General features: G+C 45.2%; 1 protein-coding gene across 2 annotated transcripts in view; it reads right to left on the bottom strand.

Annotated features, from left to right (window-relative positions):
- Positions 1 to 8,539: 8,539 nt before the first annotated feature.
- The window catches only part of LOC136958447 (coiled-coil domain-containing protein 178), a 45,149-nt gene continuing 30,122 nt past the window's right edge, over positions 8,540 to 23,566 (bottom strand). For both annotated transcript variants that reach the window (XM_067252346.1, XM_067252347.1), the window contains 19 exons: positions 22,864 to 22,951; positions 22,082 to 22,218; positions 21,905 to 21,963; positions 21,702 to 21,781; positions 21,326 to 21,529; positions 21,000 to 21,220; positions 20,617 to 20,759; positions 20,388 to 20,541; positions 20,124 to 20,219; positions 19,859 to 19,995; positions 19,402 to 19,585; positions 19,252 to 19,314; positions 18,983 to 19,144; positions 18,679 to 18,792; positions 17,948 to 18,093; positions 17,534 to 17,693; positions 14,547 to 14,696; positions 11,967 to 12,101; positions 8,540 to 9,216 (listed from right to left, as the gene is read on the bottom strand). In XM_067252346.1, coding sequence (XP_067108447.1) covers positions 9,061 to 9,216; positions 11,967 to 12,101; positions 14,547 to 14,696; positions 17,534 to 17,693; positions 17,948 to 18,093; positions 18,679 to 18,792; positions 18,983 to 19,144; positions 19,252 to 19,314; positions 19,402 to 19,585; positions 19,859 to 19,995; positions 20,124 to 20,219; positions 20,388 to 20,541; positions 20,617 to 20,759; positions 21,000 to 21,220; positions 21,326 to 21,529; positions 21,702 to 21,781; positions 21,905 to 21,963; positions 22,082 to 22,218; positions 22,864 to 22,921 — 2,559 coding nt within the window. In that variant the 5' untranslated portion in view covers positions 22,922 to 22,951 and the 3' untranslated portion in view covers positions 8,540 to 9,060. The remainder of the gene's footprint in view (positions 9,217 to 11,966; positions 12,102 to 14,546; positions 14,697 to 17,533; positions 17,694 to 17,947; positions 18,094 to 18,678; positions 18,793 to 18,982; positions 19,145 to 19,251; positions 19,315 to 19,401; positions 19,586 to 19,858; positions 19,996 to 20,123; positions 20,220 to 20,387; positions 20,542 to 20,616; positions 20,760 to 20,999; positions 21,221 to 21,325; positions 21,530 to 21,701; positions 21,782 to 21,904; positions 21,964 to 22,081; positions 22,219 to 22,863; positions 22,952 to 23,566) is intronic.

Below are 23,566 nucleotides of genomic sequence, written 5' to 3'. Positions count from 1 at the left end.
ATATTATGCAGTATTCAAGCAACACTTATCGTTCTCCTCTTATCTTGCTACACCCCCACAACGAGGACATTACACATTCCACAAATTTACGCACGGAGCGATACAAAAGCAATTAGTTTGTCTCTCACAGCCGTCATCACTGTCGGAGTGCGTTTTCCTTTTAACCTGAGTTAGGCAGACGTGAGTATCGAAAATTATTCATTAAATGCAGATATACAAGCAATATTAATGAAATACGAACACATCTCGATACTTCTAAGGCGTAGAAATGATTTTACTTTATCAATTATGTTTGTAGACTTGATACAAACGTCCTGTACCTTGTTTCGTTGTCGCCACATTCTGTAAAGCGCCTGTCACAACTAAATGATGTGAGCAGCTTGCCTGAGAACAAGCCAAACTTACCTGACTTCAGAGCTTCACAAAAAAAATAAAGTAAGCTTCAGGTTCCAAATATTTTCACTTGACTTTCCTTTGTTCTCCTTTGTAAAGAAATATCCTTTCCTTTAAAGTCTATGGTCGGTGCCTCAGAATAATCATTGATTCCAACTCATAAAGTCACTATTTCTCGTTATTTGTTGACGTTGATCATTTGTTCTTCTGAATTAACAAGAAGTGTGTGAGTGTGTGAGAGGGAGCTGTGCTTTCTGCAAGAGAAGAAGAAGAAGAAATATACGTGTGACAAATTATGCTACCAAGAAACAACACATCATTATCCTTGGGCCTGGGGCTCAGTGAGTCGTAACGAGAGTAATAGGAAATCCACGGTTGGGGAGAGAAACGGTCGTGCATGGCCGGTGGAGAGAGACCATGCAGGGGTATGGATGCTGGAGAGACTCGCAAAATTATGGCTCAAGGCTATTGTAAAAACTGTCGAGCGTAAATGACTGCGATTTCAAACATCTATGGAAGAAAGAAAAGAGAAAGGGGGAGAAAAACCTAGTCTTTCCCTCGCTGTTATAGAGAGAACCGTCAAGTTTTAGTGCGCATTGCTAATTAGTCAATTTCTCTCTGCCTTCACAGCCCGACGACTCTGCTGCTGAGCTGAAACTGCTAATTTCTGGGACCAGCCTTTTTTTGGCTGTGAACTGGATGGATGAATGGCTTGTCTCGCACAAATGACAAAAAGCCCCTGCCTTAATCTCCATCGCCAAAATAACCCCTCATCTTATTCTGTGCCTGCAAGTCCTTCAAAAGAAGGTGCTCTTTTAACAAACTTTAGTCCTACAGTATGCATTGCATTGGGACTGAGGTAATATGCATATTCAAAATGCATAAGAGTTTCTTATATTTGGTCAGACAAGGTATGATCATTGACTGGGCACTATGGATACTATCCACATTGCAGTAACACAGTGCACAGTGACTTTAAGTAAGTAATATAGGCCTCATGTTCAAGTGTAAATTTCATTTCGACATCAAAACAAAAATAGATAATATAACAAAAAAGTCCACTTTACAGATGATTGTTACATGCCCTTAGGCCTAGCTCTGAGACAAACATAAACAAAGGTCTCAAGTCCAATACTTGATTGATTATGCCTGGATATGCAAGGTGTACTGCGATCATGAGAGAAAACTGCAGGTTTATACACATTTGGGCTCATGTTGGTTAATATGTCACAGTGGTGCAGTGAGTCTGTCTGCATGTCAAGGCCAACAACAGGTTCACCCACCACTGTATGCACAGCATATACTAAGGAGGAATATGCTCATTCTTACAAATGCCATAAAGGCTACATGCATGAAAAGTAAAGAAAAGTAAAAGAGTCCCTGAACATTCAAGCTAATTATATATAAATGTAATTATATATATTTATAATTATATATGTGCCAAAAATACTTATTAGTAGTGTGAACTGTCAATTAAATAAAGAGCTCAATTGGAGCAAAAACCCACACATACAGTGTTCCCCTGGGACTAGAACTGACAGATACCTTGCAAGTTATCAAATGACAGATAGGGATAAATGGACTTGTTCATGTACTATGAAATAGACCAAACATCATGCTACCATACTGTAACGGAGGCCACACATAGATAGCATTTAAAAGAAGATCTAGAGATTTAATCGGGAGGTCTTGAATATCTAACAAAGAAATGTCCTTGTCTAACCTATATGCTAAATGGTTAGTCAGTGGGGTGCTTGGTTTCAACTGTGAACATAGTTACGCAATTATTAAATGTGTGTTTTTCAAGGTGCCATAAAAACCCAATGCAGCTGATTGGTTAGTTCAACCTCTTTCAAAAGACTTACCATATGCCCATTACAGTTCTACATTTCCGTTGTGTGCCAAGACTAAATTAGCACGACATTGCTTAAGCCTCTAGCGAGCCATCCTAGCACTATGAAATGACCATTTCTAACTCTTTCAGCTCTTTGTTGCAACTCAGTCTCCTGAGACCACTGGTCTTCAGATTGCAGGACATTATGGCTGTAGGTTGTTGCAGCGAGGAGAGGGAGGGGGGGTCATCTGATAAGAGAAGAATTTCTAGACTAATTAAACCCTTTGAGACAAAGAATCACAGTACAGTGATTTACAACTCTCTCTATACCAGTTAACCCCACTCATATTTATCTGTCATATTACACATTTCCTATCTATTCCTTGTATAAAGAATTACAATGTTTGTTCATGCTTTCCATGCTTTTATTTCCTATACTTAAGAAATAGGAGTGCACAAACACTGGACAATATGCCATTGTTTCTTTAAAAACAAAGCAAGAGTAGTCAGAAGGAATCACATGTCTACGTCAGGCCAGGTGATGATAAAAGTGATTTAATAACTTCAAGCAAAATGAGAATCAGCTGAGAGTCTGGAGTGCATGTTTGTGAAGATGATCATGATAAGGTGAATTGTCACCCTAAGCAAGTGGACATCAGTACACTTGACATACAATGAAGAGTCAAATCACAATTTTACTTGGCACTGTTCATGAGATGGACAGTGCAGCAACATTGAAAGATGTACTCTTTTAATACAATCTTACAATAGTACAAACCCCAATTAATACAGTAGATTCATTTCTGAATGTCATGGATGCATTCTCAGCCTAGAACATGCTTATTAATGTTAGTAACCACAGTTGTAACTATTGTGACTTATACTCATTCAATCAGCACAAACTGTGCCCTCCAATAATATAAGTAATTACTTTATACTGATAAAGAAAAGAACAGTGTTGTGTTTATCAATAAAAAGACAGGAAATAACACAAGCCCACATCCTGCCCAGATAATTACAGATGAATATCAGATTAAAAACCGAGCCTTTAATCTAATCAATCCAGCAAAAATAAAACAAGGAGAAGATGGAAGTTGTGCATAGCAACGTCTACAAGGCATAATTCCTTTTGCTGGCTGCAGCAGAGGGTATGCTAAGATAGAAAGTATTATTTTCCTAAATGGAAGGTGTCAGATGGTCACGGAAATGTGATCAGCTGTTCAAGATCACTGCTTCCCATCTGCAATTTGTGATGTGTGAAAGATTCAGCCCAAATGTGCTCGCCAAGCGGAAATCCTCTGCACTTTCTCTTATCGTGGAAAAGCAAGATAACCAGCCGTTTACAGATCACAGAACATATCATATTAATATCATGGAGAGGGTGATATCATCTTGTTTGTAAAAACATATTTTGTTAACTAAGTGTGCTGGTATGCCAACCTTCACAGTGAAAGTTTTAATTTATCTCTCTTCCCAGAAGTCTGTCCGTTAAAAGTAGCTCTTCTCTGTCAATAAATCTATAAAGGATGGCATAGCAGAATATCCAGGAGGGAAACATTAAGACACGTTCATTCTTGTGTTGGAGCTCCAACACTGTTCGTTTGTACTCCATGTTCCACAACATCTTAAGTTGAATATATACAGAGAAGTACAAGATTAATTTCAAAGCTTTAACTAGGGATAATAATCATGTATAGGTTGCCCCTGGAACCACCACCCCGAAACTCCCAACTAAATAGTTGTATTTGTAGATAAGGTCACAAGATTAAATGTGATTCATGACAAATGGAGGGAGGCCCATTATTTACAACACAGAGCAAACACGGTTGTTGCTATTGCAGCTGCTTCTAAATTCATTGTAGTTTTGTAATGTTTTGGATCAATCCTCGTCACAATAAAATGCATACCTCTGATCCATTCATTAATCCTTGTTTCAACCACTTGTGACCGACACAAAGTTATCACTCACTGCTTGGGGAGGCTGTGCACTTTCCCACTTAGTGAAACGTTAGTGATTGGGAGTCAATGGGAGTCTACCGTGTATTCGGTCGTCTGCTCTTATTTGCAGTAGGGAGGGCCTGCTGTTTGAAACCCCCAGACCCTCCACACATGGCGTCGTCACCACAGACACGGCTCACAGAGCCCGCCAGCAGCCGGGAGGTGAGCAGAGAGAGGAACAGGCGGAGTCCCCTCTAGACTGAGCACAGGAGCACGCGCGTGTGTGTGTGTGTGTGAGAGAGACGGCGAGTACATGGCATTCTCAAATGACAAAGGATAGCCGGTTAAAGCAGTGGGGGGGGAGGCCAGGGGGGTGGTCCAGAGGCTTACCTGGGGGAGGGTCTGGGGGGAGCAGGGAGATGAGCGTGTGTGTGGGGGTGAGAGTCAGGGTGCGGGGAGCCACAAGGGCCCACAGTGGGGAGGAGCAGCGAGGAGGCTGAGGGGAGAGGGGGTGCAGTCTCCCCAGCGTGATGCATCTACCTTCAGGGTGGCAGCAGGCGTGGAGTGGGGTGCGTTGGAGCGAGCATGGGCTCAGTGGCGCGGTCACCTAGGGACGCTAAAGCTGCTGTTGCAGGACTGATAGTTATTCCTTGGGAGAATTGCAAGATGAGCCCCATTGTATTAGCACCCCCCCACCCCCCCATGACACACTCACACACACTCACACCTAAATTGTATCAATGCTGTTGAGCCCTGAAAGTAATGTTTTAAGTGTCGAGAAAATATGTTACACAATGTGACGTCATCTGAAAAGCAAATGCAGTGTCTTCAGTTTGGCAATCGAAGACAAACATTTTCCATGACTCAAAACATCAAACATCTAAATCAAATACCAAATATGTAAAAAAATGACCTTTTATTTTCGAAAGTGTATTATTTCCATGTACATGCTTGAACTATGAAACAGGACCACAGTAATAAACAGTTCACTGGCAACAACAAGCCAACAAATTATTCCAAACTGATTTGAAATTCTGAGACATTAAGCTTTTAATTTCCAGTCGTACTTTGTGTTCTGACTATTGGAATTGTATCTTTTATAAATTCCCTGTGTCTAATATGGTCAGCACTCCCAATTATTCACTTCACTGACAAGTGAAACAAACGGGACCAACCAGTGCATTTTGTATTATCTACACTCCTTGGATTCTCTGACAATAATTAATACAATGGCAAGCTGCTGTTCCCAACCCTGGCGACATAAGCTCAACAACATTCCGCCCTCCCCATTCTAACAGCCCCAAACAAGAAATGACTTCCAGTGGTGATGTCATAGATGTTGTAGTAACTGATCCAAGGGTGTTGTGGTCAGTGTAGTTTCTATGAGTGAATGAAGGTCCCCCGACCAGGAAAAGGTTTTCATTCACCTCATAAACAATAATAATGGTGTGTGTCTGGAGGGCGTCAAGAATCATATAAATAGCTCTTTAACCATCACCATACGGCCTTTTAAATCACTGATTGTCCTATAAATCATGTCATGTCCAAGTCCTGTATGGTGTAACTAGCATGGGGACCGACAAACTCAGAGGAAGGCCTTGAGTCCATGAGACACAGTGTACACTACTCTGTCACTGAGCTCAAGCACACACAGCGGCATACACGGCAGAGCCACTTGGACACTGACCAGAAGTGAAGTGTTTGTACTTACATTATTACAAGGGAAAGACAGCACTGCACCATTATGTGTCATATCAATACAAATATGCATTGTGTACTATATGTACAGTAGCCGTGCTACCAAAGTTGACATGCACACAAGGTGAGTAAGGTGAATTACAAAGTATGCTCTGATTCGCTGTTTGGTTCCTCTCAACCTCAGCATATTTCACACTGACTTTAAATAAACATGTTTAAACATGTTTGTTTAACATTTCATTGGCATTTTATATATGCAGGTGTTTGTTTTTTTTGCTCAGGAGGAGGCTAAAAGGCTTGTAATTATTGAGGGGCACTTTCCCCCAAACACCTATTAAAAGAATGCCACAGCATTTCTAAATCCTCACAGCAGGAGTTGGCATCAACCGAAAAGGAGTGGATGAGTTTCTCTTTAACAGCTGTAATTTGTGTTTTCCAATCACCATGATGATTTCTGCTCATTATACTCTGGTTTCACACCGGTAAGTGAGCAAAGTTTGGATTGATTGACTCTAATTAACTAAAAAATGTTCCAAGCCATGGATTTATTATCATGCTAGCTAGCCACAAATGTCAAAGACTTTCACAAATTATTATCCTGTTAAGATAAATGTCTTTGAAATCAAAGGAGTGTGGAAACACAAGGAACACATATTACTTTTGTAATAAATGTGTTTGGCATGTTGAATATAGTCTTTAAGAACACAGATGTAGCATCGCTTCTCAAGCCCTAGTGACGCACAACATTTCCACACTGACAGACATGCTTGCAATTGATATCTAATAATAATCATATATATAGCACACTTTAAAATACAAAGAGGTCTCAAGGTGCTTTACGTAGGCTACCTAGGTGCAGCATGTCTAAAGAAACAACAAAGGTTTTAATTTCTTTCTTAGATGAAATAACCATTTTTTTGTTGTTGTTTTTAACTGAATCTATGAGGCTGATCGAGAACCCGACCTAGCAGTAGGCCATTGTTGGCTCCTCTCTATGAAGCTCGATCCTCGTTGTGTGGACTCTCTTGGCAGGCTCACCCTCATTGATATTTAGGACACAGTGGCACCTCTCCACACACATTCCTTACTTGACTCCCATCAGCTCCATGGCTCAACTCCCCACTCGGTGAAGAAAAAAGAAAGGACAGTTCAACAGTGGACAGGGACCAAACCCACTCCTCATTTCCCATGTTTTTAAAAACCTTCGACAGACATTCGGTTGGTCCCGGAAACATGCAGTGTTGCTACGATTCACTTGGCTTCACCTCACTGACCAGAGGTGATCAGTCAAGCGCAACCGACCGAAACGAAGCAATATTCAGTTTGGTTCCGCACTAATGTTTAGTATCAGGCAGTAGAGTCTCATCTTCCCTCCCTATCTTTTACAAACTGGCTGTTTATAGCACATGCCCGCACAGTAACTGTGTCGCAAAACGCAACAATAAAATGCCACAGTGAGGCATGTTCGCCATCTTATTAACTCACCATAGAAAGCATCAGCAGCATGTGACATGGGATTGAATATGTCTGCTGTCAGGTCTTTACCTCCATCAATATCTACACACATAGTCACTTGCGCAGCTGTGCCTGCAGATGAATGCGATGACAGCAAGGACTGGGTCCTATTCATTTATTTAATGGATGGATTAGATACAAGGAGAGTAGATAAATGTGTTTGGGAGGTTCCTTCCTTTGAGATATGGCCACGTAGCCTATAAGAGATATCCGACACTCTGAACATTTTTCATCGAATTTCATCAAGGTGCTTTTCGAGAGCTAACGGCCTCACTGCCTAGTGAGGTTTTGATCTGAGCCAGTGTTTGGGCTCCATTAACCTGAGGCACTTCGGTGTGTCTGTGGAGAAGCACATATACGGAACAGTGCGGTGCTCTGTTGACACCCTGGTGTAACAACTCGTCCTGTATCCCAAATAGCACCCTTCATTTCCCAAAGACTAAATCCTCCTGTCTCCTGCTCTGAAAAACATCTTACAATTCTGTGGTACGTGGAAAAATTCACCTTTCAATACAGTGGGGGTCTACACACACATTCACAGGAGCAACATTGTCTTGAACTAAGATTGTGTGCTTTGAATAGTCATTGGAGTGACAGGAGTCTACTTAAGGAGTTGTTCCACACTGCCCCCCTCTGTCCCCCATGGGAGGTCCTGGGGTCATCAACAAATGCACTGCATCTCCCACACAGACAGGTGCGGGAGGGCTGGGGGCTAACAGCTATAATTATGTTACATAATCACCCAGTGTCAACTGGGTGGATTAATTCAAAACACTTTACATTTACCGTGGTACCTTTTCTATAACCTATTTTCAATTACCCCAAGATATTTCAAAGTAATTTAGTTTATGCTAACATTTGCTTCAGAACTTCTGTGTTGGGGTATTAATGTGCCATTCCATTAGCATGAACAAGTTTGAAGATGCTTGACAAAATGAAAATCAATTATCTCTCAATACTAGGTGTACTGGTAAGGTGAGACGCCAAATTGAAAGCAGTGTTTCCTGAGGGCTCATTGGAAAGCTAGTGGATAGTGCTCACACAACATCCTTTTGTGCACACTATTTACCCCTGGATTGCTTCAGGCTAATGTCTCAATAATTTTCCCTCTTTTCTCAGGTCCTTCCCACAAAGGACTTAACTAATGATCCATGGACAAAATGAAGCATTTAAATTTATTCATTAATCATTCATCTCCAGCTCATTGAAAATGCTAAACTTCCACAAAATTAAGATTGAATATTGAAAAGTGATTGAGGGAGACAGCTTTCAGGGGGGCGCAGAGGAAAAAATGAAACAACAAAAATGAAAAAAAAGCAGAGGCCTTCAAGAGAGAGGAAGTGTCTCACCCGTGGGTATGGTCAGGCTACTGGAGGTGTACTAAGTGCTAGTTAAGGTCATGGGGTTTCACTAGTCCTAATTAGATCCTGGGATCTGGAGAAGCGTAGAATTTCTGTCAACACTGCCTGTAATTATTCTCTTTTCCAATTAATGGTGACATAGATTAATTATCTGATGAGGCAAAGCCAATTGCAATCATTCACCCAGCTAAAATTAGATCAGTCCTGACAGCAGCATGAAAGTCACCTGTTTCATTGTTATGGATCTGCTGCAAGTGAGATGGGGAGGGATAGTGAAGCGTGCTGGGGTAAGTAAGTTGTCTGGCACAGGTGAATGTCCAATTACACTGCTATCTGAACTGTAGGCATCTTCTTGTTCAATCCAACGGCATCGGCACCGGCTTGTTTGTCCTCGGCGCCATCGTCGGAGGGAGTAGAGTCATCTGTCAGCGAGCGCAGAAACGCGGAGATGCGGCGAATAGCATTTGACAACTCCTCCTGTTGGAATAAGGGGAGCAAATGGAATCAATGAATGGCGGGGCTAATTAAGAACACAGAGTGACGTGGTGGAGCTGGGAGAGGCGTCTGTGCTGTGGAGCCACAACAAGGATACCGAGGAGGCTAGCTCTCTGTCTGTGTCCCCCCCACCTCCCTGGCTAGCTCTCTGTCTGTGTGTCCCCCACCTCCCTGGCTAGCCCTCTGTCTGTGTGTCCCCCACCTCCCTGGCTAGCCCTCTGTCTGTGTCCCCCACCTCCCTGGCTAGCTCTCTGTCTGTGTGTCCCCCACCTCCCTGGCTAGCCCTCTGTCTGTGTCCCCCCCACCCCCCTCCCCACAGACGATGTCCCCCAGCCCTGTGCCTACTGTCGGAGTAACTTACCATCCTGATCTTATTGTGTGGAGGAGAAGGAACAGGAGGCTCCTGGTGAACCATGTGTGGGTTCAGTGGCTCTCTGTTTTAAAAACCTCAGCATCCAGTTTTTCTATTAAACTGCCTGGCACTGTCAACCAGCTTGGGAATCTGAACCGGCCTAGCCATGCAGAAATTCTCTGACTAACAATTATATCAGAAACAGGATCTTGGATTACGGTCCCCGGGGTCCAGGGCAGTGGGCGTCTGCTCCAATCATTACCGGCCATTCAACAAGGCGGTGCACTGCTCTATGCTGTTAGCCATTGTCAATTATACCATCCCTGGTGTAAACTGGCAGAACACACACACGCACAAAAAAAAAACTGAACTGCCAGTTCTGGCAGCAGTGTAACAGGATGACAGCACCCCTCTCACACTCCCCCCCCCCCCTCCCCCCACCAACACCCCATAGGATTCCCTTCGCCCTCCCTCCACCAACCCCTTGAAGCTACTTTCTGAAAAAAAAGGAAAAAAAAAGTACCATTTGGCTCTGGTGCGAGCGAGCCTTAGTGGTGGAAGTGCCGAACTCAACCTCGCTTATGTTTTGGGCTCGTGAGGTTAAGTGGACACGATGGATTTGGATATCTCCCCTCCCCCCCCCCCCCCCCCACACACACACACACAGACACACGGACACTGCTCTCTGGCTGGAGGTCTGGACGTTTCACATCCACGTTATTCGTTTCTTTTGGTGCAAAAAAAACGGTGTTAAGTTAAGGGGACAAGCTGTGGCCGATGTCCTCTAAGCATACAATGCTCAGTTAGTCCGGCACTGGGAGGGTGGCCGTGTTGTAGGTGGATACCGGGAACACGGCACACTGCTGTGGAGGAGTCTGTGTTAAAGTGAGTGCTGCCTGCTCTAAGGGCCCCTGCGCTGGGCTGTGACGGGTGACGGCGCGCTGCGCTTCAATACACCAGCTCCTTTGTCCTTCACACTCTGCAGCTCCCTGATAGCTCCTCCCCCATCCGTGTCCCCCCACCTCCCTCCCTCCCTGCCTCGCAGCCTAGAGCTGCCGTCTGCCTGGGCCTCCTTGGGCTGGGCTGGGAGACATGGCTGCTGTCTGGACTGTCGGGAGGGGACCTGTCAGAAGGTCCATGTCAGATATGGAAGGATTGGAATTGGGAGAGAGATCTCTCCGTGTGGTACAGGCCACTGAGAGAGGTTCCCGAGATCATGTACGTTCCGTTCGAATCCATCAGTGTTTTGGGAGAGAAGGGGTTTTCAAGTCCGGATCTGGGAGGTAACGGTGGTGCAGGTAGGGAACACCGGACAAGCACGGCTGTCGGTCAGACAGACATGCAACGCAAAGCGACTGTGCACCTCCGAGCGAGAGAGACAGAGAGAGAAAGAGGGAGAGAGCGAGAGAGACGCCGGGAAAAGAGGGGGAAAAGTGCATTTCTACGGATGAACGCCACCTGCTTCTTGATCGGTGACACAGGACAGGACGTTTGGTGGAGATCCATCACTCTCCTCCCCTGTCCGCTCTGACCTCTTCTCACGTCTCGGCACAGATTAGGCAGCCATTATCCTGTAATTGAAGGTCTTCACTCCTCTTCATGCAACCTTGCAGAATATGCACCTTTTTTTGTGTAACTTTTTTCTCCGGTGGAGGTGGGGGGGGGGGGGGGGGGGGGGGGCTGGGGGGTGGGTTGGGGGAGGAGAGGGGGGTTTAGGGAGGTAATTCAACCCACAATAGGGTGGTTGTACTGGGGATGTCTCGTGTGTTCGCCCCGGGCCTGTTCCCCACACAGGGCCTGACTGTGAAAGCACAGAGAGGCAGAGGTGACCTGTCCTATGGGAGAGAGGGCTGTCCTGTGGGAGAGAGAGCTGTCCTATGGGAGAGAAGGCTGTACGGAGCAATCTGGAAGGGGGAGGCGGTGGCGGCGGAGGTCAGCCTCGGACGCTGGGTCACCGCATAGGCACCCCACTGTACACATCATCAATCACGCCCCCCCCCCCCCCGCCCCCCATCCCTGTGACGCCTGGATGTACAGACAGGGCTGGCGAGCTTAACTGTGGCTAGCTGCAGGTGATCCTGCTGCTTGTTCCACTGTGCCTAGTTTCACTCTGCTCTGCCTGGGTTTCCTGACTGTGTAGGCTGGGGCACTGCACCAGCCAGACCACATTACAACTCTGGATACACACACACACACCTGCCATTCACAAAAGTCTGTTACTGTGATACCTACTATAGTTTTCAGAATAACTAAAATGCTAAAACTATCTATCAAGCTTGACATGGGAATGCAAATGAAGGATAGTGCATTCGAGCTGGAATGTATAGTGCGTGTTGTGTTGGTCTGTGCATTCCCATAGTGGTAGCCATGTGACACGTACCTGGACACTTTTTATTTTGTGGTTGTTCTCGTTAGAGAGGACCTGGAAGTGAGCCAGTTCAGCCTGGCTGTGCAGGCTACGCTGTCTGAAGGATTTCACCACAGCTATGTGCATCCTATTCTGCAACAAAGAGAGCTGTGGAGAGAGCACCAGAGAGAGAGAGAGAGAGAGAGAGCGCCAGAGAGAGAGAGAGAGAGAGAGAGAGAGAGAGAGAGAGAGAGAGAGAGAGAGAGAGAGAGAGAGAGAGAGAAGGCAGGGAAAAAGGATTGGTAAGGCAGGAGAGGAAATTAATGGCAGTGTTCAAGAAGAATGATGGAGGGGAATAGAGAAAGCAGTCAATAGCCCATTCTGCAGTACACGGGCCTGACAGGAATTTCACAGTCTCTTGGTTTCTCTGCCCACTCGTGTGCACTCATCAGTATCCAGTCACATCTGGCTGCCAGGATGGGGGGTTAATTTTCTCTAAATGCTTCAGCAGTTTTGTTCTAGCCGAGGCAAACTCTGTGACTGCAAAGCTGATGAGTAAAATATTTCTACTTCACCCAGTTTAACTTTATACCAATCCCCTCAAGACATATTTTACACATACACACAGAGTCATGAACCCCCCACCGAAACCACAAATTATTCCTAGTCTCTTGGAAAGACATGCTGCTCGCTTTATTATTTGAACACAGTTTTAAGCAAAGGGGTTTCAATTCTGATAGATGCCATTGCCTTTTTTTTGTGTATTTTGTACTTTTTTTTCTCTCCCTAGCCATTTCTCCACTCTTCCTACAAAGCTTATCATTGCTTGGCAATATGCTCTCTGGTGCATAAAAGAACGAAAGCGAATTAGCTCAGCCATCAACTGCAGAATGAAAGACAATAACAGGAATGCTGTTAAAACGCACCCTGTTAAAACCTGAGAGCTTGGGGCTTCCACAGAAACAAAACAATGCTTACAAGTACAAGAAGAGACAACAGGACGCTGAGGTGAACCACGAACAACTAGACGATCCTGGAGAGTAGAGGGGGCCAAACTGCTCTTCAAGATTTTGGGATTGTTGCTGAGGGGGGGGGGGCTTACAAAGCAGACCTTTGTAAGCCTCCTTCCAAGGTGAGGGAAGTATTAGACGCTTCCAGGTTGCCCAAGTACTGGGTTCCCCATTGGCTCTCTCTGCTGTATGACCAACCATGCAGGCGCAGTCTCTCTGACAGGAATGGAGTGTGATGCTTGTCATCATTCCTACCCACACTACCTCACTCTGGGCTGTCAGGCAACAGCCGGCTATGATCCTGCAACACGGGACGATGTTGGCAGCCCGTCTCTCGTCTCCCTTTCCCCCAAAGTGAACTCAGCCAGCAATCACGGTTAAAAAGCTTGTGAAGTCGAGAGCAGGGAATGACAACGGAGGACTTACACTGTGATCACAAAGACATCAGGAAACGGACTGAAACGTCTCGTGAAATGTATCGACTAAATCAAGAAAAGGCACACATGCTGATGAGATTAATCCTTGTTCGGCGTGTAGACTCCTGAGAGATAATGTTAATTGTGGTGAAGTAATTGATATGAATTTGGATAGAGAGCAGGAATGATAGAAAGTTGCTGTTAAACATGTCTCGGGCTGAAACAAACAAAAAATGGCGGGGGCTGAATTGAGAGTAAAAGAAAATCAGGCTTTGATCATGACCGTGGCAAATCCTGTCCACAGGATTTTATTTTTGCATGCATTTCTCACTTGATAACATTCATGCAGTTAGATGAAGAATTTGCTCGAGTAAAGGTAGGCCCTATTAGTCATTTTTTGGAACAACTAATGTTTATTGCTTACTGCAGCGGCAACGTGGTTATTAAGGTTTTGGAAATGGTTGTCATCCGCTATTCCCCTGAACAGCAAAGTTAAACTGTCTAAGAAGAACAAAGTACTCAAACGGCTTGGGTTAGGGTTCCTGTTGTCTCTTCTAGCTTCTCTAGACTTGTTGGGAATGTTACACTTCGCTCTCCCAGAACGTATTCTATCACCAAACTAAAGCAGCAACATCATTCCCTCAGAGCACCCCGAGACCAAAGACCAGTTGAAACGGATGAACTTTGTCTCCACGTATCTGCATGCGACTCTCCCTCCCTCCTCCACTCCCATGTGGCCAGCCTACATCAACATTGTATCACATCGCATCCATCATCCTCCTACACGCCAGTTATCTCCTCGTTATTAGATTGCTGCAGTAACCTCCTCATTGGTTGCCCAACCAAAACTCTACTAAAGCCACTGCCCGTGCAAAGAGCCCTTCCATCACCTGGTAAACACTAAAAGCAAGTTCAGTGTTAAGTGTGGCCGTAACGCCGCATTGATTTGAGTTCCGTCCTTGTCTTGTGTGCCCTGTGTTGACGCCCTATGTTGTCCAGGTACTTTATGCATATTGCCACAACCAAAACATCCCCAAGATCCAAAGTTAAAGTCGCTTAAAGTTGGTCCTTACATACAGTAGAACTGACGACCATAAAGTTCAGCCTGCAATGTTTGTGGGAGAAACCTAGTTGGTAACACAGTGGATGGGATGTGGTTAATGCGTCATGTCTGGAAGAGTGGGCACCTGTTTGTGGTCGTGAAAAGACCCCTGGGCCCGGTTCTTCTTGTCGAACACACACACGGCCTCCTGCTTCTCCACCATCAGGACGTTCTGCAGCTCTCTGTACTCGGCGCCCAGCACCGCGTTCTCCTTCAGCTCCGTCTTCAAGGCGTCCTGGGAGCGCCCGGAAAAGAGAGGATTATTGTAGGATGTCGTTATGGCGCTCTGAGCGTGGTGTTGCACGGTGGGCTTTACGGGTAGCTATGCAGAGTCGAGTGTTCAGTAATGGTTGATGTTGGAGGGTGTGATGCGATGTTGGTGTGTTAGGTTGAACTACCCAGCCAGCATAAACGCTGAGTTGGCAGAGATGCTGTACAGTACATCAGATAGAGTGTGATCAAAGATATGGATCAATGTCACTGCGTAGATTCTGTTGTGAGACTGTTAGCTCGGTAGACAAGCTTCAGACAGACAGATGGTTCACCTTCGGGGGAAAAGCGTGCTTGTAGAATGTTTTTTTTTCAATGCTTAAATTGATTCGTGTTTTTTTAAATGACACATCTTTCAGTTTCCATCAAAATCCTTGTTACCTTTCATCACGGAAGCAGGTTGATTTTCACGTCAATATTCCAAGCCTCCAAATAGTTGGCCTGGCATTTCTCAGAGATCTTACATGTTCTGCACTGAACACCCAATCTCCCCATTAATAAGATTCCACCAGGAACATTAGAACTGCTCCCATATCGGGTCTAGCTATGTCCTCTCTCTAAAGAATGATCAAGGTGATCTGCAGGGAACAGCGCGCGGGTGCTCATGATGAGTTGGAATACGTGTGGGTGTTACAAACTAGGCCACCGGGAACCGTGGAAGCCGGACACACTTTCCGGAAACCGAGTGAATAAATAACAGTAAGTGACTGTCTCCCTTGCCGGCACTGTTTTCATCTCAACGCTACTTGGACGGTGTTGGCTGGTGAATATCTCAACTGTACCTGCAGACATAATGAAGTGTGTCTCTGCAGTAAAACAGAACAGCACTAAAGTGATGAGTTTAACCCAGCAGAAAGAGGGGCTGTAAACATGACAAATGCCTGCTATTGATTTCAGGTTTAATTACTCCATGCAGCACTGACAAAGCCCATCTGAAGCTGTTGTGAAGTGTAAATGGAACAGATTCCACTTCATTGCCCAGAAGAAACTGATGGTGTAGGCAGTTTGGCTGTTTACTTTATCCTCGGCGAACGTCAGCCCCGATCAAATTAACGAATGAGCGCACCGCGGATCTCAAAAGACGTTTGGGTTGGAGCTGGAGATGACCACAGCTCGTCTCTGCTTCAGGAGATAGCTGAATGTTTGTAGGTCCTGACCGCGGGAGCAAACAGGAACACGAGTTTGAGGAGAAGTGCGTGACTGAGGCCACAAGTAGGTCTATGCATAGACATGCAAGACCCCATGTAGTGTAGCCTAGTGTGTAGGCTCGCACACACACACACGCACACAGGAATAGACCCTTCAAGAGTTTAGTATTACTGACGAGCTCCACCTGACACCTAACATCTCAAGTCAACATCCGTAGACACGGTGACCTCCAGCGCCTCACGCTGATCATTTGAGGTCAGCATCTTTCTCCTGCGTAATCTCCTATCAGAATGTGTCCAGCAATTACCGCGCACACGCTGTTCCGCGTCACGCACGCTGCTTTCCCGAACGCTTAGTGTGCTTATTATGCTATGCTAATGCGAACATTATGTGTGTTTTTTATTGAACTCAATGATCAAAGTAGCCAATTTCCTTAGAACCCAGCCCGCTCTAACCCTGATCTGTTCATTTGGTGTAGTGGGTGTATTGTTGTTTCCATTTTATTTTGTCAAGTGAAAAGGCTAAACCTCTTTTTGCATGGCTGACTTTTATCTGGCTAATGGGAGTCTCGTCTATGAGGAAGACTTCCAATTCTTAAATTGTCTCACGCCAACAACTTCTTTAAAGTTGCTGCACCCGGATGCATGGCGGCTTAAGCTCCATTGCCTTTTCTTGTTTTGAACTAATGCATTCTTGATCACCGTTTAATGAAACTATATACCACATGGCGATTTCACATTAGATAAGCCATGTGAAACTCCCATCAGCCAAGAGACTCCGGCTGGGGCTTCTAATCCTGCAGATAAAAACCTTACTACAACTAGGGCTTTTCTATTAAAACAGAGCATCGAAATAACTTATCATGTTCACACATCAAACCCCCCCCCATCCTTTTGATATGGATAAAAAAGAAGAAATGTATTGTTTTCAGTTACTGGATGTTAACAACAGCTTTGAGCGGATATCAGCACATAGGGCAGTGGGTAAGGGTGTACATGTAGCCTGTACAGTCATCTTGAAGCTTCACTGTCCATCATTGAGTGTGAGGTGTGAATCCTCAACAGCTAGTTAGTCATTCATTGAAACTACATAGAAACTAGATCGACCAAGGCATGTAATTTTAATTGCTCAGGGATCTTTTGTCTAGCCGTGTTGTAAGATAAGGATTGTGACAAGCAATTCTACTGACACTAATCCACAAATAAGTACACACAATGAGCTAAGAGCTGTTCAAGACTTGCCTATGTGGAGAGCATACGCTTTAGATTTCCAGGGGTTGGAACGCTTCCGGCAATTTTGTAGAAAAAGTCTTTTTTTTGCATCTAATCCCGCAACTTATTGTAATTTTAAGAAAATAGGGAAAGTGAAGGGAGTTGCAACGTACGCTGGTAGGAAGAGCATTGTGAACAGACAATGGAGCAGATATGGCCGTCAAGTTAAAGCACCAGTCAAGGGGAACTGTCAAAACGTCAAAAGCGTGTTATCAAGTCGGGAATGGAAGAATATAAGTGAATTATTTAACTTAATGCACGTCTGCAGGGACGTATATAGCTACCAACTATGGAGCCATTGTTCTGCGTGACACACTTACTGTCCTTCCACGTTTTTATTGGGATTATTATAAGAGGCATTCAGCTGGAACGATCCCCTTACCTTGGTGTCCCTCATTTTCTGCTGTCTGATGGTGAGCAGTGCATTGTGGGCCTGCTCTGAGGCGTGTGTTCGCCGCTGGCAGGCCTCTGTGTCAGCCTGCAGCGTGCTCATGACCAACGTGGCCGTTTGCATTTTGAACTCCACAGCCTCCAGGACCGACCTGGAGAAGAACGACACACACGCAACCATCACACGCATTGCATCGGAGCAGCACACCCCCACCCCAGCATTACAAATCGATCATCCAAATTAGACGTCTTCAAAAATGGTGAGAAGGATCCTTCCGCGCTCCGAAGCCCAGCATGAGATGCAGTATTATATACGAGCCTCCAGACACTCTGGTGACACGGCGTAGTCGTGGCACAGTGCTGTGGTTTCACAGGTCCTAGTCTGACTCTGGTGAAGGCTTCTTACTGTAGCTCGTCAATGACAGCAGGCATGGTTGCAGCTGTTTGGTCCATCTGATCGTTTGCTGCTCTGTACTCTTTGGATTTTTCGCTGAGCTCGTTCATCCTGCTCAGAGTGCGGTCGTATTTCTCTGTAAGTGCCCTGTGCTGTTTCTGTTGAAAAATAAGAAGAGGCTGGAGGCTTTGTACACAATGCACATCGCAAGGCTTTTAAAAGGCAGGGTAGGTCATGTTGTTGAGAAGCACTTTTTGACATTATTTGCTTTAATAAATTTCACATCCTGATAGCAACTAATAAATCTAAAGGTCTGACAGTAAAATGAAATTAATCCGATATCTGTGGGCATCTTAGGACTGTAATAAACACGACCAATCATTATGGTCGAAACGGCACTACTGATTGGACGGCATTTGGACTGAATTCATTGACTGGACTATTTGTCTGTCTATCTACCTACCTCCCATCAGTAGTCAGGCAGCGTTCATGTGTTTTGGGGGAGTGGCTTTGAAGGGAGGGGGTGGGACATTTTGGTTTGAATCCTTTCAAACTCAAGCTAAAATTGTTAGGTTTGCAAAGTATACGCTGACTTTAACTGTAGCACGTTGTGCATAGCTGCCAAATGACGTTGTGTCCTTGGGCAAGGCACTTCACCCTACTTGCCTCGGGGGAATGTCCCTGTACTTACTGTAAGTCGCTCTGGTTAAGAGCGTCTGCTAAATGTAAATGTAATGTTGTACCTTGACATTGCTCAAGTGGTCTAGTTTCAGGTTTCTCTCAGCTTCCATTTTGTCTGATGTTCTTTGGTGTTCAGATCGAATCTCGTTCAGTTTTCCCATCAAATTACAAATGGTCTGAAAGATACACAGGTTCAAAATCGATGCACGTGAACAAAACTTTGCGTTGTTGTTACTTACACACTGGTTCTGGTTGTAGTGCAATGGAATGTTGTACGGATCTTTCAGATCTCTACACAGCTCAGTGTAGTCACAGTCACGTGACAGATCTCTACACAGCTCTGTCACGTGACGTCGGTTCCTCTACCTGGGACTTCTCCTCGTGGATCTTTCTCAGTTCCTCCATTTCTACCTCCAGGCATCCAGTAGCAGACAAAGCTTCTTCAAACTCCTTCTTAAGCTCTTGCTTGGCTACCTCTGTGGTGGACTGCTCCTGTTGCAATTGCGCCTTCACCGCTGAGAGTTGACTCTGAAAGCAGAATGGCGTCAACAGATCGCGCGCTCCCAGGCCCCACCCGAGGAACGGCAAAGGGTGTCGCCGGAAGACGAGCCTCCGCCTCGAGATTTCCGACTCACCTTCAGAACGGCGAGGGCGTTCATCTCGCCCATCAGCTGTTTCTTCAGCTCTTCGATGGCTTTCTGTGAATGGAAACACATTGGTTACCCGGTGGTCCGTCCCTTCCTTCCTGTCGTGGCCGGGCCCCTGAGTGTGGCGCTGGGGCTGACCCTGTTCCTCTGCTCCTCCCTGAAGGTGAGCTGCTCCTGGGCTTCCAGCCTGGTCTTGGTGTCGTCGTGCACGCTGGCCGTCAGGTTCAGCTCCTCCTTGGCCTCGTCTCGCCGCTCCTCGTTCAGGCTGATCTTCTCCAGGAAGCGCTTCCTGTCCTTGTGCAGCCTCTTGACGGCCTGCTTGCTGGCACGCGCGCGCACGCAGACACGCACACGCAAGCACACACGAGGACAGGCAGACACACACACACACACACATGCACATACGAGTAAAGGCATGCACACACACGCACAGAGTCAAGCACACGCTCACACACGCTCACACACGTTTCTATGTAGCTATAATACAGCTACTACAGTAAAGGTTTTTATTTGTTGGCCTAAATGTTATTGGACAGTGCATGTGTGTATTATGTGTTTTAATGTGCGTGTCCATGTCATGGAGGATGTGGAGAACCTCTCTTCGATCTTCTTGGTGTAGTCCTGAATCTCCATGTCTAACTCTGCGTTGTGGTCGAGGAGAGCCAGGAGGTCCTGGCGTTTCTTCCGGAACACCTCCTCCAGGAGAGAGACTTCTGCCTCGCCGGCGAGTCTCTGGAGCGGTCCCGTGGAGTTACAATGAGGTTCATGAAGTTCAACAGACATCCGTAAGGTTTGGGATGCTGGTTTGTGGAGTGCGGGACAGTGTATGCTTGCGCAACTCCGAGTTCATCATTACTCACAGTGCCTTGGATATCTTTCAGCAGCTCTGCAATCTGCTCCTTGATTTCATCTATTTTCCCGACTTCCTCGCCAATGATGATCTTCAGTTCCAAAACCTGTTATGTGAAATGTGTACAATATAAGCAATAAGGATTGTTGTGAGCGCCACTTAACACAGTTGCCAGAACAACCAGCGAGACCTAGAGTAGTGCATGGTATACTTCTTGGTGCAAACAATTACACGAGACAGTGTTTTGGGCGGCATGCAGTATGCCAGTCCTCACCAGATCGGTACTGTCTGTCTCCTTCTTTTGCAGCAGGGGTATGTGTAGGGACAAGGCGACAGAGAGCTTCACGGTGAATGCCACCTTCTCCTCCATCTCCTCCACTTTACTGCGCTGCCCCTCCCCGTGGGCCTGCAACTGTTCCAAATCCTTTCTGGAGCAGGTAAACAGCAGCAGTTGTGAGTGCCTGAGTAGCGTGCGTGTATCTACCTCGCGGCGGAGTACTCACAGGCGTTGGTGCAGCTGGCTCTGGATGTCCTTGAGAACACAGGCCATCTCCTCCCTCTGCTTCTGTGCTGCCTCTTGTTCCCTTCTCAACTGCTCCTCAGCGCTCCTCAGCTCTTTGAATTGATGTGTATATGACTCATCGGCCTACACAAAGACAAGATTGTTTTATTGATATTTTTGCATTTGTAACTACTTTTAGTGGAATGTTTTCCCACTGGTGGAACAATTCATAATGAACATTTAATCTCTGCACGTGACAATGAACATTCTGACGAGTGAGAATGTGTCCAGAATAGAAAGTAAAGTTTAAAAAGGGTTTAAAAGAGTACACTGTCTACAGTATGATCATGAAAGCACAGAACACCTTTCGAAAATAGACCATACCTGTTGTTGGGCGGTATTGATTTGATTCATGATGTTCCTCTCAAACTCCAGCTTCTCCTTCACGAGAGGGCCGTGCTTCTTAATGAAGTCAATGTCGTCCAGCAGGCGCTGGTTTACCACCGCCGTGTGGCTCAGCTTGTCTTTCACGTGGGTCAGTCGGTCTCTTCCAAACCTCAGGTGCCACTGCAGCTCACAAATGTCTCGCGTGCAAGCCTCGTGCTCTGGAAGGAAGTGGCGCTCGATGAAAACCAGGAACCGACCGTGTAATGACATCAGTCTGAGTGACAAGATCACGTTTGTCCTCTGATTCCATTTGTGCCACTGACCTTTCTGAACGGCGCCAGGGAACTCCTGCTGTCTCCAGAGGCAGATGGAATCCATTTTCTTCCCCAGAGTTCTCCTCCTTTTCTTCTCCACCAGCAGAGCCTCCTCTGCATTCTGGCGGTCGGCCTCCAAGCGCTCGATCAGGTACACCACCTCCACAAGCACGTCTGTTGTCTCCTTCCTCAACGAGGGCGATGGAGCCCTCTCTGTGGAAAGAGAGGATCAGCTTCTTCATATCTGGACTGAAATGACTGAATGTGAGGTCGCTGTAAATCAATAGGACTTTCTGACACTGGTACATAGTATGAGATGACTTTATTGAGTGCCCAGATCATAGTTATCTTATGGAAGGTAACCAAAGGTATATATTAAAGTCACCTCTTGCGCTGAGTCCAATTCCCTCAATGTATAGCTCTGTAGATATGAGTGAGTCCGTGTCTGAGTCAGTAGAATGAAACCTGGTGAGGAGGGATTGTATGTCAGATTGAATAAGAAATACTGTATCATTAGACGAAAATGGGAACATCCCACAGGTAAAATACTGCTGTGAAATGATTTAGTTTGAAAACACACAACATTACCTAAGAGTTTTGCTGTTTTGGTGCTTTTCGTGAGACATCTGGTGCTGATCATTTACTGACTGGTAGGAGAGAAGGAAACCAAAAATTATGGGATATTTAATGTAGTAAGTTAGTTTTTTTTCTTCTCCAGAATATGATCATACTGCTTCAAGGTCACATCTGATATTGGCAGTGTACCTGTTGACACCAATCTTCAAGTTTTCTCTTCAGCTCCTGGATATGGCAAACAGCTTTGTTGACACATGGTGAGGGGGTGTTAACCAAAGCACAGCTGCGACGTCTACCAGGGCACACTGCTTGAAGATCTTCCTGATCTTCAAAGATACCAGAAGTCACCAGCCGTAAAACAAAATGGAATTTTTATGTAGGCTTACATGAACCACGCTTGCTGTCAGGCTTGATAAGGAACCAAATATTAATACATGCCACCAAAACATTTTATAAACCGACTTTGCCTTTAGAACCCCTACGAAAAAAGTATGGTACCCTATGTTAGTGAATCAAATGTATTGTGTTTTAATGCAAAAATAACGCTTGTTTTCATGTATCTAGCCTACTCTGTAGGTAAACCTAATCCATATGGTAAACTATGTTTCGAATTATTTGTCACTTCTATAGCCTACTGAAAAAGAGGATTTAACTACTTTGAGGGCTTTTTAATTCTCCTTTCCAAAAGTAAAAAAAGTGACTCGGTGGTTGAAGAGCGCCATCTGGCCGCGACCGAGATTACATTATTACTGTATCAGTTTTAACATTATTCAGGGCAAGGGCCTGCTGGTGAAGCGATATCTGCAATGTACAGTAGCCTAGTTGAATAGGTGGCTGCCTAAATTAGAAAATATGCCTGTCTGCATTGTGGACCTGACATTAAGCAGTTTAGCTTGTATTATCAATTGTCCTCATAGGCTATTCAGTGTTTTTCTTTATTTTTAGAAAAAAATACTTAATTTCAGTCCAACCTTGTAAATTAAGTCCCCCTTCTCTTGATGGGAACCTGAGAGGTTCAACTTCAGGCATTTTGTTGTTGCTGGATCCAGTCTTCACGATCTAGGAATATGAAAATACATAGTTTAGTTGCATAGTTCAAGAGCAGCATCACATTTTGAGTTTGTACCGCGATACATAATGTTGGAGTCTATCAGTAGTAGGCTAGGCTACAGTACTGGTAGCCTACTGTAGAGCAAACATTTCGTTGTGATAATCGGGTGCTGGTATCAACTTACTGTACTCCTCCCCTTGAATTGAATAGGGACAAATTTCTCTAGAAAATGTTACATATTGATTTACTTTCTGGCAGCTAAAATACATAACCCGCCAACAATTTATCCGGTAAAACCTTACTCAAAGTAACAAGTTTTGTGAAGGCGTTAAAATGTTACACAGGAGAATTATTTTTCGTCTCGAAAGGCTGCCTAAACTACTCAGCATATCCTGCGGTTGCTTAGCAACAGGCAGGTTCCCAGTGAGCTGCATTCACGAGCAGTGAAGATTGGATGTGTGTTCATTGCACCGTTGCAAAATTAAATAATTATCCAAACGACTTTAACGAGTCTTGAATATACTGAGAACTCGGTACGATGTCAGATTCATGATAAAGTTATAGGCTGTTAATAAATATCAAGGATTAAGTTGTATACATTAAATAGTTAAATTACATTCAAC

The sequence above is a fragment of the Osmerus mordax genome, chromosome 16, assembly GCF_038355195.1.
Source record: "Osmerus mordax isolate fOsmMor3 chromosome 16, fOsmMor3.pri, whole genome shotgun sequence".
Taxonomy (NCBI): domain Eukaryota; kingdom Metazoa; phylum Chordata; class Actinopteri; order Osmeriformes; family Osmeridae; genus Osmerus; species Osmerus mordax.
Note: the sequence above shows the minus strand (reverse complement) of the source record. Positions and strands in the feature narration are given on the sequence as shown.